Source organism: Oncorhynchus keta, chromosome 2, assembly GCF_023373465.1.
Source record: "Oncorhynchus keta strain PuntledgeMale-10-30-2019 chromosome 2, Oket_V2, whole genome shotgun sequence".
NCBI lineage: Eukaryota > Metazoa > Chordata > Actinopteri > Salmoniformes > Salmonidae > Oncorhynchus > Oncorhynchus keta.
This window is the reverse complement of record NC_068422.1, coordinates 53,146,274-53,160,278: the sequence shown is the minus strand read 5'-3', so window position 1 is coordinate 53,160,278 and position 14,005 is coordinate 53,146,274. Positions and strand designations below refer to the sequence as shown.

The window sequence follows — 14,005 nt, the reverse complement described above, 5'->3', positions numbered from 1 at the left end:
GTCAGGATGAGCCTGCAGGAAGGGTACCACATGAGGGAGGAGGTTGTCTTCCCTGTAACGCACAGCGTTGAGATTGCCTGCAATGACGACAACAAAGCAAACTCCACTGATGCTGTGAATACTCTGCCCCAGACCATGACGGACCCTCCACCTCCAAATCGATCCCGCTCCAGAGTACAAGCCTCGGTGTAACTCTCATTCCTTCAATGATAAACACGAATCTGACCAACCGCGACTCGTCAGTGAAGAGCACATTTTGCCAGTCCTGTCTGGTCCAGTGATGGTGGGTTTGTACCCATAGGCAACATTGTTGCCGGTGATGTCTGGTGAGGACCTGCCTTACAACAGGCCTGCAAGCCCTCAGTCCAACCTCTCTCAGCCTATTGCGGACAGTCTGAGCACTGATGGAGGGATTGTGCGTTCCTGGTGTAACTCTGGCAGTTGTTGCCATCCTGTACCTGTCCCACAGGTGCGATGTTCGGATGTACCGAACCTGTGCACGTGTTGTTACACGTGGTCTGTCACTGCGAGGACAATCAGCTGTCCGTCCTGTAGCGCTCTCTTAGGTGTCTCACAGTACGGACATTGCAATTTACTGCCCTGGCCACATCTGCAGTCCTCATGCCTCCTTGCAGCATGCCTAAGGCACATTCACGCAGATGAGCAGGGACCCTGGGCATCTTTCTTTTGGTGTTTTTCTGAGCCCGTTGAAAGGCCTCTTTAGTGTCCTAAGTTTTCAGAATTGACCTTAATTGCCTACTGTCTGTAAGCTGTTAGTGTCTTAATGACCGTTACAAATTGTCTTTGAAAGACAGGGTCCTGTCTTATCTTTTTTTTAAATGAGTTTACAAATATCTGTAAGGCCCTTCAAAGTCATGCTGGGAGTTTCAAGCACAGATTCAACCACACACACCAGAGAGGTTTTCTGACAGCTGGTGCAATTGAGTCAGGTTTGTGGGCCTACTTGCTCGCACATGCTTTTTCAGTTCTGCCCACAAACTTTCTATGGGATTGAGGTCAGGGCGTTATGATGGCCACTTAAGTACCTTGACTTTGTTGTCCTGAAGCCATTTTGCCACAACTTTGGAAGCATGCTTTGGGTCTAGGTCCTTTTAGAAGACCCATTTGTGACCAAGCTTTAACTTCCTGACTGATTTCTTGAGATTTTGCTATAATATATTAACATAATTTTCCTGCCTCCTGATGATGCCGTCTATTTTGTCACGTGCAGCGAAGCACCCCCACAACGTGATGCTGCCACCCCCTTGCTTCACGGTTGGAATGGTGTTCTTCAGCTTGCAAGCCGCCCCGTATTTCTCCAAACATAACGATGGTCATTATGGACAAACAATAATATTTTTGTTTCATCAGACCAGAGGACATTTCTCCAAAAAGTACAATCTTTGTCCTCGTGTGCAGTTGCAAACCGTAGTCTTTTTTTTTTTATGGCGGTTTTGGAGCAGTGGTTATGTCGATATAGGACTCATTTTACTGTGGGTATCAATACTTTTATACTGGTTTCCTCCAGCATCTCCATAAGGTCCTTTGCTGTTGTTCTGGGATTGATTTGCAGTTTTCACACCAAAGTATGTTAATCTCTAGGAGACAGAAAGTGTCTTCTTCCTGAGCGGTGTGACAGCTGCGTGATCCTATGGTGTTTATACTTGCGTACTATTGTTTGTACAGATGAACGTGGTACCTTCAGGCATTTGGAAGTTGCTCCCAATGATGAACCAGACTTGTGGAGATCTACAATTTATTTCTGAGGTCTTGGCTGATTTCTGTAGATTTTCCCATGATGTCAAGCAAAGAGGCACTGAGTTTGAAGGTAGGCCTTGAAATACATCCACAGGTCCACCTCCAATTGACTCAAATGATGTCAATTCGACTATAAGAAGCCTCTAAAGCAATGACATCATTTTCTGGAATTTTCTAAGCTGTTTAAAGACAGTCAACTTAGTGTATGTTAACTTCTGACCCACTGGAATTGTGATACAGTGAATTATAAGTAAAATAATCTGTCTGTAAACAATTGTTGGAACAATGAGTTATGCACAAAGTAGATGTCTTAACTGACTTGCCAAAACTATAGTTTTAACAATAAATTTGTGAAGTGGTTGAAACTCATAGGTTGGAGTCATTAACACTTGTTTATCTAAACTTCCGACTTCAACTGTAGGTACCTCAGTTGCATATTTGGTGAGTAAATGGCTATCTGGTTAATTAAAACATTTTGCGAAATGTTTCTTGCAAGGTCATAAGATGGCTGCATCTTAAGTAATTTTCGCACATGGTTCAAGATGATCCAGCCACCCTAATCATAGACTGTTCTCTCTGCTACCGCACCGCAAGCGATACCTGAGTACCAAGTCTTGGTCCAGAATGCTTCTTAACAGCTTCTACCCCCAAAGCCATGAGACTGCTAATTGAATGGCTATCTGGACTATTTGCACTGACTCCCCCCTCCATTTTTACACTGCTGCTCCTCGCTGTTTTATTATCTATTATCTATGCGTTAAGTGACTATCTACATGTACAGTACCAGTCAAAAGTTTGGACACATCTACTCATAACAGAGTTAAAAATAAAACTGAATTCTACGTTGTAGAATAATAGTGACGACATCAAGTATGTAAACGCATGTGGAATCATGTACTAAACAAAAAAGCTTCACCTGGAATGCTATATTTTATGAGATTCTTCAAAGTATCCACCCTTTGCCTTGACAGCTTTGCACACTCTTGGCATTCTCTCAACCAGCTTCATGAGATAGTAGTCCCCTGGAATGCATTTCAATTGACAGATGTTTCTTGTTAAATGTTAATTTGTGGAGTTTCTTTCCTTCTTAATGCATTTGAGGCAATCAGTTGTGTTGTGACAAGGTAGGGGTGGTATACAGAAGATGGCCCTATTTGGTGAAAGACCATATTATGGCAATAACATCTCAAATTAGCAAAGAGAAACGACAGTCCATTACTTGACTGACATTCATGTCTTAAACCTGGAAAATGTGCAGTCGCAAAACCCACCAAGCGCTGTGATGAAACCGGCTCTCATGAGGACTGCCACAAGAAAGGAAGATCCAGAGGTACCTCTGCTGCAGAGGATAAGTTCATTAGAGTTACCAGCCTAAGAAATTGCAGCCCAAATAAATGCTTCAGAGTTCAAGTAACAGACACATCTCAACATCAACTGTTCAGAGGAGACTGCATGAATCAGGCTTTCATGGTATAATTGCTGCAAAGAAACCACTACTAAAGGACGCTAATAAGAAGAGACTTTCTTTTGCCAAGAAATGCAAGCAATGGACATTAGACCGGTGGAAATCTGTCCTTTGGTCTGATGAGTCCAAATGTGAGATTTTTGGTGTGGGCCCGCTTTGCCGGTGACACTGTCAGTGATTAAAAAAAAAAAAAAAAAAAAAATTATAAATTGAAATCAAGGCACACTTAACCAGCATGGCTACCACAGCATTCTTCAGTGATTTGCCAGTCCCATTAAGCGCAAACCAGATGGGATATCATTTGTTTTTCAACAGAAATTGACCCAAAACATACCTTTAGGCTGTGTAAGGGCTATTTGACCAAGGAGAGGGATGATGCTGCATCAGATGACATGGCCTCCACATCGCCCGACCTCAACCCAATTGAGATGGTTTGGGATGAGTTGGACCGCAGAGTGAAGGAAAAGCAGCCAACAAGTGCTCAGCATATGTGGGAACTCCTTCAAGACTGTTGGAAAAGCATTTTTGTTTACTACATGACTCCATATGTGTTATCATAGTTTGTCTTCACTAGTATTCTACAATGTATAAAAAATAAATGCCCCTGAATTCTATTTAAAATTGTCCTTTTTATTTAACTAGGCAAGTCAGTTAAGAACAAATTCTTATTGTCAATGACGGCCTAGGAACAGTGGGTTTAACCTCCTGTTCAGGGGCAGAACGACAGATTTGTACCTTGTCAGCTCAGGGATTCGAACTTGCAACCTTTCGGTTACTAACCACTAGGCTACCCTGAGTAGGTGTGTCCAAACTTTTGACTGTTACTGTACATATTACATCAATTACCTTAACTAACCTATGGCCCCACACATTGACTCGTTACCCCCCTGTATATAGCCTCGTTACTCTTTTTTTAACATTAAAAAAAGATGTTTTACTTGGTAAATATTTTCTTAATGTTGGTTAAGCTTGTAAGTAACCATTTCACGGTAAGGTCTACTACACTTGTTGTATTCGCATGTAACAAATAACATTTAATTTGAGTCTATATTTTTCTTTGGATAGTTGCTGTCATGGCGTTTGCAATAATAACTTGCTGATGCAAACGACATAAGAGACCAGCTGGAATTACTTGAACTGATTTATGCATTCCAATCAGAATTTATCATTGGCCTGTTGATGGGAAGTTATTCACAGTTCAAATCTGTTGAGTACACAAACTGAGAAACCACTCTTGTGACTTTTGTCACAGAACAATTTTGGCAAGTTTCTTAAGTACGCATACTAGCTAGTCTAAAATGCCAAACACAAGCATTCTGGATGATATCATAATCGTGTTTGTTTCCAACATTTAGTGTTGTTTTTCATCAAGAAGTCAGTTCTGTTTTGTTTCCTTGCCTTGATACTAACGAGGATCGTGATACTGGTATCATCCCGGCCCTAGATGACAGACATTTGTCAATTAGACTGACCGCCTCAATTCGGTCTTATGTTGCAACATTTGAAATCATGTTTCTTTTTTTTCTTTTTGTTTTTATATTGGGTAAAAGTAGATTCAGATCAACAAAATGGTATATCAAACACTGCAGTTGAGGAACAGTGGGAAAGTAATTCTGATTTGAAAGGTAATTAACTTGTAACCCTCCTTTTGATAAAATGGCTCTTGAATATTTTAGTACGCCTACTGGAGAGCTCTTCTTTGTCTACAGCTATTAAGTAGGTGTAGGTAGTTAGCTAAACAGTAATTACTAGTAATTAAAACTAATTTTCTGGGTAAGTTGCTCGAGACAGGTTGATTTGTTGCTAAATTATGTTGTGATGTCATTGCGTGACAATGTAAACTGCGTCATTACGTAGAATACACAATAACGTTACTCAAATTGACTGGTCATCTCTGCAAAAAAATATGATTTGACATTTGTTCAGGTACAGACAGCGACTCTTTTCTGTACTTCTGTACAATTTTGATTGAGACATGTTGATTCATGTTCTGTTCAAGATCGAACATTCATGACCAACTATATTCATTGGGTATGGATCGTCGAACCAGTACTACTGCTGCTGTCAGCCAACAATGATTTGCAATTTGCTGAAATTGCAGCTGGCCTGCTGCTGCCTGTGCAAGACCTGAGCACCTGCTGCTGATTTCACTCACAATGCACTTTCTCAGCCAGGCATGTGACTGAGTGTGTGACAGAGGAAATTGTTTCATGTCATTTAGAGGGGAAATGCGTGCATTTTAGCATTTGAGTCACTTTTCAAAAGTTGCTAAAATTGTTGCCAGGGTAGTCTGAAAAGTTGCCTAATCTAGCAACAAAATTGCTACATTTGCATCACTGGTTATAGACCGAAGCGCGCTACATGGCAGACCAATCCGATCTCATCTCTAGGAATGTCCAGCCTATCCATTATCCTATCCATTGTCTGGCACACAACAATGTGAGAACGTAACATTTTGTGTGTTTTGGAACTTGTTTAGTCTCTGGGGTGCCCCCTGTTTAGTTGGTAACTAAGGGTTATGAAATCAACACACACACATTTTCCACTTTTATATTTAGGGCACTCTGTCAAGTAATGGATGCGTGATAGGACTGGTGAGGTCTTTAGTTTCCAATTACATTGTGATTACTTTCCTTGCCTGCAGGGGCGCTGTTGGCAGCCGAGCATGTGAAGGGCAGCGTGAACTTGTCTGTGGATGAGGGCAAAGACAACAAGCTCCGTGTCTCAGAGTGAGTACACAACTACCACAACACCTAGCGATGGCTTTTTCTTCACAAATGTTCTCGTGACAATGTGTCATTGATGTGTGAAGAGAGAGTAAAGGATTTGTTACATTTTACGTTTAGCTACTTGACACTGTTTAGTGTCTTTTGCCGAAGTACCAATAGTGACTAGGCTTATATAAGGACGTTTTATAAGACACTGACTGTGCAATAATCAAGCGTTTTGTCTGGCTGACAGTGGTTATTCTCCCCCTCTCTCCCTCAGGTCAGTGCAGTTCAGCGACGTGAACTCCATCACTCGCTACCTTGCCCGTGTGACTCCCACTCTGAGCTTGTACGGCTCCAACATGCTGGAACAAACTGAGGTGATAGACTAGCACTGCCACACTGATTCCCAAGTGCTTGGGCTTGCCCAAAATTTACCCAGCATTATTAGCTCTCGCTGTGTTATGGCTACTCAACTCAGAGCTTGGAGGCCCCACTAAATACATTTTTATATATTTTTTTTAACCCCCTTTTTCTCCTTAATTTTCATATCCAATTGGTAATCCCGTACGGACTCAGGAGAGGCGAAGGTCCTCAAACAGAACCCCGCCAAGCCGCGCTGCTTCTTGACACAATGCACACTTAACCCAGAAGCCAGCCACACCAATGTGTCGGAGGAAACGCCGTACACCTGGCGACCATGTCAGCGTGCATGCGCCCGGCCCGCCACAGGAATTACTAGAGCCCGATGGGACAAGGACATCCCTGCCGACCTAACCCAGACGACGCTGGGCCAATTGTACGTCGCCTCATGAATCTCCCAGTCACGGCCGGCTGAGACATAGCTCGATATCAAACAAGGATCTGTAGTAATGCAGTGCCTTAGACCGCTGCACCACTCGGGAGGCCCTCACTAAATTAATTCAGCCATTCACTGCTATTTAATGGATCAACTTATTATTACTTGAGCCTTATCAGTTGCGATGCAGCTATATCCAAGGCATTTCAGATTGTGTGCCATTCGGTCCCCTCCTCCTTACTATTGCTCAACTGGTCTACTTTTCAATACCCTCCCCTTCATCCCCTCTGTCTCTCTCCAGGTGGACCACTGGATGGAGTTCAGTACGCGGCGCGTGTGTGGCCAGTCGGGCCTAGCTACGGCCCTGGGGGAGCTGGACATGGCCTTGGCTCTGCGTACATTCCTGGTGGGCCACAGCCTGACTCTGGCCGACCTGTGTGTGTGGGCCGCGCTCAAAGGTCAGTCAGTCCCAGTGAGACTCAGCTGACCCTAGCGGGCGTCTAACTATATAACCAAAGATGGATGGGGTGTTGTCTTGTCTCTGACTATGATTCAATAATATGACATGCAATTTTATCAAATCGATTACCTAACGTTTAATTGATTACGTGATTGAATTAAGCACATGGAACAATTAAACCATTAATAACCTGGGGCACCACGGAAGCATTAAGTTATATAATAATTTATATAGTGGTTATCTCCTGAATCCACTCTCTTAAAGATATGAATATCTTTTATATCAATAGCAGTTAATTATTAATCGTCACCTCGATTGGTCTCATTCTGATTGTTGTAATTACTTGGTTATCTGCACGAACCCTGGCTAAGAAGTTGAATCAGCAATACACAAATTGGCTCAATTATTTATTTACTAAATACCAAAATAATCACACAGAATTACACATAGATCTTCATTGTAAAGGGTTTAAACACTGTTTTCCATGATTGTTCAATGAACCATAAACAATTAAGGAACATGCACCTGTGGAACGGTCGTTAAGACACTAACAGCTTACAGACGGTTGGCAATTAAGGTGACAGTTATGAAAACTTGGGACACTAAAGAGGCCTTTCTAGTTACTCTGAAAAACACCAAAAGAAAGATACCCAGGGTCCCTGCTCATCTGCGTGAACGTGCCTTAGGCATGCTGCAAGGAGGCATAAGGACTGCAGATGTGGCCAGGGCAATAAATTGCAATGTCCGTACTGTGAGACGCCTAAGACAGCGCTACAGGGAGACAGGACGGACAGCTGATCGTCCTCGCAGTGACAGACCACGTGTAACAACACCTGCACAGGATCGGTACATCCGAACATCATACCTGCGGGACAGATACAGGATGGCAACAACTGCCAGAGTTACACCAGGAACGCACAATCCCTCCATCAGTGCTCAGACTGTCCGCAATAGGCTGAGAGAGGCTGGACTGAGGGCTTGTAGGCCTGTTGTAAAGGCAGATCCTCACCAGACATCACCGGCAAGAATGTTGCCTATGGGCACAAACCTACCATCGCTGGACCAGACAGGACTGGCAAAATGTGCTCTTCACTGACGAGTGGCGGGTTTCAAATCAAATTTTATTTGTCACATACACATGGTTAGCAGATATTAATGCGAGTGTAGCGAAATGTGCTTGTGCTTCTATTTCCGACAATGCAGTAATAACCAACGAGTAATCTAGCTAACGATTCCAAAACTACTACCATATACACATAAGTGTAAAGGGATAAAGAATATGTATGTAAAGATATATGAATGAGTGATGGTACAGAGCGGCATAGGCAAGATGCAGTAGATGGTATCGAGTACAGTATGTAAACAAAGTGGCATAGTTAGTGGTTAGTGATACATGTATTACATAAATATGCAGTAGATGATATAGAGTACAGTATATATGTATACCCTACATTATTTATCTCGTATGTATGTAAACATTATATTAAGTAGCATTGTTTAAAGTGGCTAGTGATATATTTTACATAAATTCCCATTATTAAAGTGTCTGGAGTTGAGTCATTGTGTTGGCAGCAGCCACTCAATGATAGTGGTGGCTGTTTAACAGTCTGATGGCCTTGAGATAGAAGCTGTTTTTCAGTATCTCGGTCCCAGCTTTGATGCACCTGTACTGACCTCGCCTTCTGGACGATAGCAGGGTGAACAGGCAGTGGCTCGGGTGGTTGTTGTCCTTGATGATCTTTATGGCTTTCCTGTGACATCGGGTGGTGTAGGTGTCCTGGAGGGCAGGTAGTTTGCCCCCGGTGATGCGTTGTGCAGACGTCACTACCCTCTGGAGAGCCTTACGGTTGTGGGCGGAGCAGTTGCCGTACCAGGCGGTGATAAAGCCCGACAGGATGCTCTCGATTGTGCATCTGTAGAAGTTTGTGAGTGCTTTTGGTGACAAGCCGAATTTCTTCTGCCTTCTGAGGTTGAAGAGGCGCTGCTGCGCCTTCTTCACAATGCTGTCTGTGTGGTTAGACCAATTCAGTTTGTGATGTGTACGCCGAGGAACTTAACTTACTACCTCCACTACTGTTCCATCGATGTGGATAGGGGGGTGTTCCCTCTGCTGTTTCCTGAAGTCCACAATCATTTCCTTAGTTTTGTTGACATGGGGTGTGAGGTTATTTTCCTGACACCACACTCCGAGGGCCCTCACCTCCTCCCTGTAGGCCGCCTCGTCGTTGTTGGTAATCAAACTTGATGTCGTCCGCAAACTTGATGATTGAGTTGGAGGCGTGCGTGGCCACGCAATCGTGGGTGAACAGGGAGTACAGGAGAGGGCTCAGAAGGGCACACTTGTGGGGCCCCAGTGTTGAGGATCAGCGGGGTGGAGATGTTGTTACCTACCTTCACCACCTGGGGGTGGCCCGTCAGGAAGTCCAGTACCCAGTTGCACAGGGTGGGGTCGCGGTATTTGGGTGGTAAGTGGGTCTAGGGTATGAGGTAGGGTGCAGGTGATATGGTCCTTGACTAGTCTCTCAAAGCACTTCATGATGATTGAAGTGAGTGCTACGGGGCGGTAGTCGTTTAGCTCAGTTACCTTAGCTTTCTTGGGAACAGGAACAATGGTGGCCCTCTTGAAGCATGTGGGAACAGCAGACTGGGATAGGGATTGATTGAATATGTCCGTAAACACACCAGCCAGCTGGTCTGCGCATGCTCTGAGGGCGCGGCTTTGGATGCCGTCTGGGCCTGCAGCCTTGCGAGTGTTAACACGTTTAAATGTTTTACTCAGCTCGGCTGTAGTGAAGGAGAGTCCGCATGTTTTAGTTGCGGGCAGTGTCAGTGGCACTGTATTGTCCTCAAAGCGGGCAAAAAAGTTACTTAGTCTGCCTGGGAGCAAGGCATCCTGGTCTGTGACTGGGCTGGTTTTCTTTTTGTAATCCGTGATTGACTGTAGACCCTGCCACATACCTCTTGTGTCTGAGCCGTTGAATTGCGATTCTACTTTGTCTCTATACTGACGCTTAGCTTGTTTGATTGCCTTGCGGAGGGAATAGCTACACTGTTTGTATTCTGTCATGTTTCCGGGCACCCGGTTTGTCTCACCAGGAGTGATGGTCGGATTTGCGTTTATCATTGAAGGAATGAGCGTTACACCGAGGCCTGTACTCTGGAGCGGGATCGAGGTGGAGGTTCCGTCTGGGTCAATCTCCTCCCAATCTCCTCCCTCGTGGTACCCTTTCTGCAGGCTCATCCTGACATGATCCTCCAGCATGACAATGCCATACTGCTCATTCTGTGCATGATTCCCTGCAAGACAGGAATGTCAGTGTTCTGCCATGGCCAGCGACGAGCCCGGATCTCAATCGCATTGAGCACGTCTGGGACCTGTTGGATCGGCAGGTGAGGGCTAGGGCCATTCCCACCCAGAAATGTCCAGGAACTTGCAGGTGCCTTGGTAGAAGAGTGGGGTAACCTCTCACAGCAAGAACTGGCAAATCTGGTGCATTCCATGAGGAGGAGATGCACTGCAGTACTTAATGCAGCTGGTGGCCACAACAGATACTTACTGTTGCTTTTGATTTTGACCCCCCTTTGTTCAGGGACACATTATTCCATTTCTGTTTGTCACATGTCTGTGGAACTTATTCAGTTTGTCTGTTGTTGAATCATACAAATATTTACACTTGTTAAGTTTGCTGAAAATAAACGCAGTTGACAGGGAGGACGTTTCAATTTTTTTGCTGAGTTTGATCTGTCCTGTCATGAAAAGCCCCTAGTGGGCTAACCCAATATGATGGCTGGTTACGCAAAGGAAGGGGGTTGGGTTTCAATGAAAGAGCGTAAATACAGAATCTTATGCATTCTAATAACTGCCCATTCAGAAAAGGAAAATGCAATATATATTTACTCTGAGCTGCGCTTCGATAGATGGGTCGAAGATTGAAGACTGGTTTTCCCAGCATTGTCCTTTTTGAAGAATCTTTCTGGTTGTAATGTTGTAGAGCGGATCCGTTAATGTACCTTGTTGTTATTAGGATATTCTGTCCTTTCTTAGGCCATGTTGAATTATCAGCTCCAGCTGTAAGCGTACGTCTAGGAGGTATCACTTCTTCTTTAGGGAATAATCATTCAAAATTCATACCAAGTTGCCACAATCAGCTCTCGCTGTATTCTGGCTGGTCTTGTTGAAATGAACCATTTCTGCATGGTGATTGTCAGCTCCATGTTGAAATTCGCCCTTTTAAACGTATGAACACCAGTCCTCATGTCATTGGGAACTGAGGTTGACTTCTGTCAACAAGCTTTTGTACTGGGGGAGAGAAGGGTGTGTTTCATTGTTCTCAACCAATGTCTGTTCACTTGGGCGTGGCCGCTGAGTGAGCATAAGTTTACTTATGAAAACAATTCTCTCATTGAGAAGCTAAAATCACTTTTCATCTCCTCCCAAATAGTTTCATATTTAAATTGCACAATTCCATGTGAATCTGCTAACAAGAATGTGTTGATTTTCCTAGATACAATTTGTCCTCATATCATCATATATAATGTTCCAGACAACAACTGATCTGACATCGTATTCTTTAAGTACCAACGGACACTTTCAACTGGTTGAGAAAGGGAAATATTGTTCCATTCTCCAACCTTGTGATGATACCGTACTTTCTCTGTGGTAACACAGGGTTTTCCAATAGTCCGTTCTGTAGAGTGGAGAGAAAAGGGGGAAAGGTTATTTATGGGGGGTCATAAACCTCACCCAACAGGGCAACGTCATGACAGGGTAGACAGTCATACACAATAGCGCAGGCAAATGTATATCTAAAAACTAAACTATTTAGATGCACCTTGTACTAAATGCACAGAGCTATATTAATAACATCTATCTGATGTTGAGGGGTCGAGGCTAGGCATTGATCTTGGACTTGACAGTTGTATGTTCTTGCCCTCTCTCTTTCTCTCTCACACATTCACACATGTGTCTGTACAGGTAGCAACGAGTGGCAGTCAATCCAGAAGCAGGGGGGGGCGTTCTCTCACGTGGCTCGCTGGTTTTCCTTCCTGGGCTCCCAGGTACCCTTTACTGCAGTGGGCAACAAGTATGCCAACAGCAAGGCCCCTCCTCGCAAGTCTGACGTAAGTAACCTATGGCAGTTGTGTTAACTCGCTGTATGTCTCCTCTTTGCATTGGAAATAATGTATTTCTGTCTGTAAATCCAATGTAAAGAGTGGAGTCCTACCTTGAAATCTGCACACTTCACACACTTAAATCAACCATGCATGCATTCCCAAATCCCTCTGACTTTATCCTCCTTTCTCTGTCCCTACTCTCTGAGGAACAGGAGAAGAAGCAGGACTTGGGCAAGTTTGTGGAATTGCCGGGAGCCGAGATGGGAAAAGTGGTGGTTCGCTTCCCCCCTGAGGCCAGCGGGTGAGTGTCACCACTTGGCACAAAAACAACAGTGTTGTGTTCATTAGGAACAAACAGCAGAATGTATTTTTAACATTTAAAAGGGAAAATGTATAGCTGTTACTTGTATTAATGTCTATTCCTCTCTCTCAGGTACCTGCACATTGGCCACGCCAAGGCTGCCCTGCTCAACCAGCACTACCAGGTGACATTCAAGGGCAAGCTCATCATGCGCTTTGACGACACCAACCCCGAGAAGGAGAAGGAGGACTTTGAGAAGGTATTCCCCCAAATATCCCTTTTATTTTATTTTGGTAAGCTAAATTGTTTCATATCAGTTATTTTCTCTTGATTTATAAACCATCAAGTGTGAAAATACTGTCTACATGCACGTTGAAGAATTGCTTACACATTGAGGCAATATAACGAGAGAAATAAAGTACCACGTTAGTTACAACGCATTTGGGAAAATCTCCATGCTGATACACGGTGGTATTTAGGGTTGGGCGATATTACGATAGCATCGGTGATGATTGACTGTGTCTTTGATGGTGACAACATCGATGTGACAGGTGATCATTTAGTGTTTAGCCTATTTGAACTTGAATTGGTCTGCACAGCAAAGAACGGAGTCTCGTAGTGCAGGGCAGCAGACAAAGGCTATAGCTAATAGAAATAGTAAAATTACTATTTCAATAAATATGTTATAGGCTAGAGAACGCAAGAGAGGAATCTAGGCCAGACGGAGCGGAGAAATCCACCAAAGCGGCACAAAATGTCCATTCAGAAAATATATTTTTCCCCCGCTGTCTGATGCATTATCAGTCGTAAGCTATATCCTAAACCTAACCTAAACCTTTTTTATTATAATGGACACTCCTTAACCTGTTGCGTCGAGCAATCCCGTATCCGGGAGCGTAATTATAGCCTCAAGCTCATTACCATAACGCAACGTTAACTATTCATGAAAATCGCAAATGAAATAAATATTGGCTCACAAGCTTAGCCTTTTGTTAACAACACTGTCATCTCAGATTTTCAAAATATGCTTTTCAACCATAGCTACACAAGCATTTGTGTAAGAGTATTGATAGCTAGCATAGCATTAAGCCTAGCATTCAGCAGGCAACATTTTCACAAAAACAAGAAAAGCATTCAAATAAAATAATTTACCTTTGAAGAACTTTGGATGTTTTCAATGAGGTAAATGAAAAAAACTCAGTTAGATAGCAAATGTTCAGTTTTTCCAAAAAGATTATTTGTGTAGGAGAAATAGCTCCGTTTTGTCCATCACATTTGGCTAAGAAACCCCCCCGAAAATTCAGTCATTACAACGCCAAACGTTTTTCCAAATTAACTCCATAATATCGACAGAAACATTGCAAATGTTGTTTAGAATCAATCCTCAAGGTGTTTTTCA

The 14,005-nt window shown here is 43.5% G+C and overlaps 1 protein-coding gene across 1 annotated transcript in view; it reads left to right on the top strand.

Moving 5' to 3' along the window:
• LOC118402787 (bifunctional glutamate/proline--tRNA ligase-like) overlaps nt 1-14,005 on the top strand; it is a 58,654-nt gene that overhangs the window by 1,609 nt on the left and 43,040 nt on the right. Inside the window, exons 2-7 of the mRNA XM_035801047.2 lie at nt 5,868-5,952; nt 6,212-6,311; nt 7,032-7,188; nt 12,166-12,311; nt 12,518-12,606; nt 12,739-12,865. Of these exons, the coding sequence (XP_035656940.1) occupies nt 5,868-5,952; nt 6,212-6,311; nt 7,032-7,188; nt 12,166-12,311; nt 12,518-12,606; nt 12,739-12,865 (704 nt within the window). The remainder of the gene's footprint in view (nt 1-5,867; nt 5,953-6,211; nt 6,312-7,031; nt 7,189-12,165; nt 12,312-12,517; nt 12,607-12,738; nt 12,866-14,005) is intronic.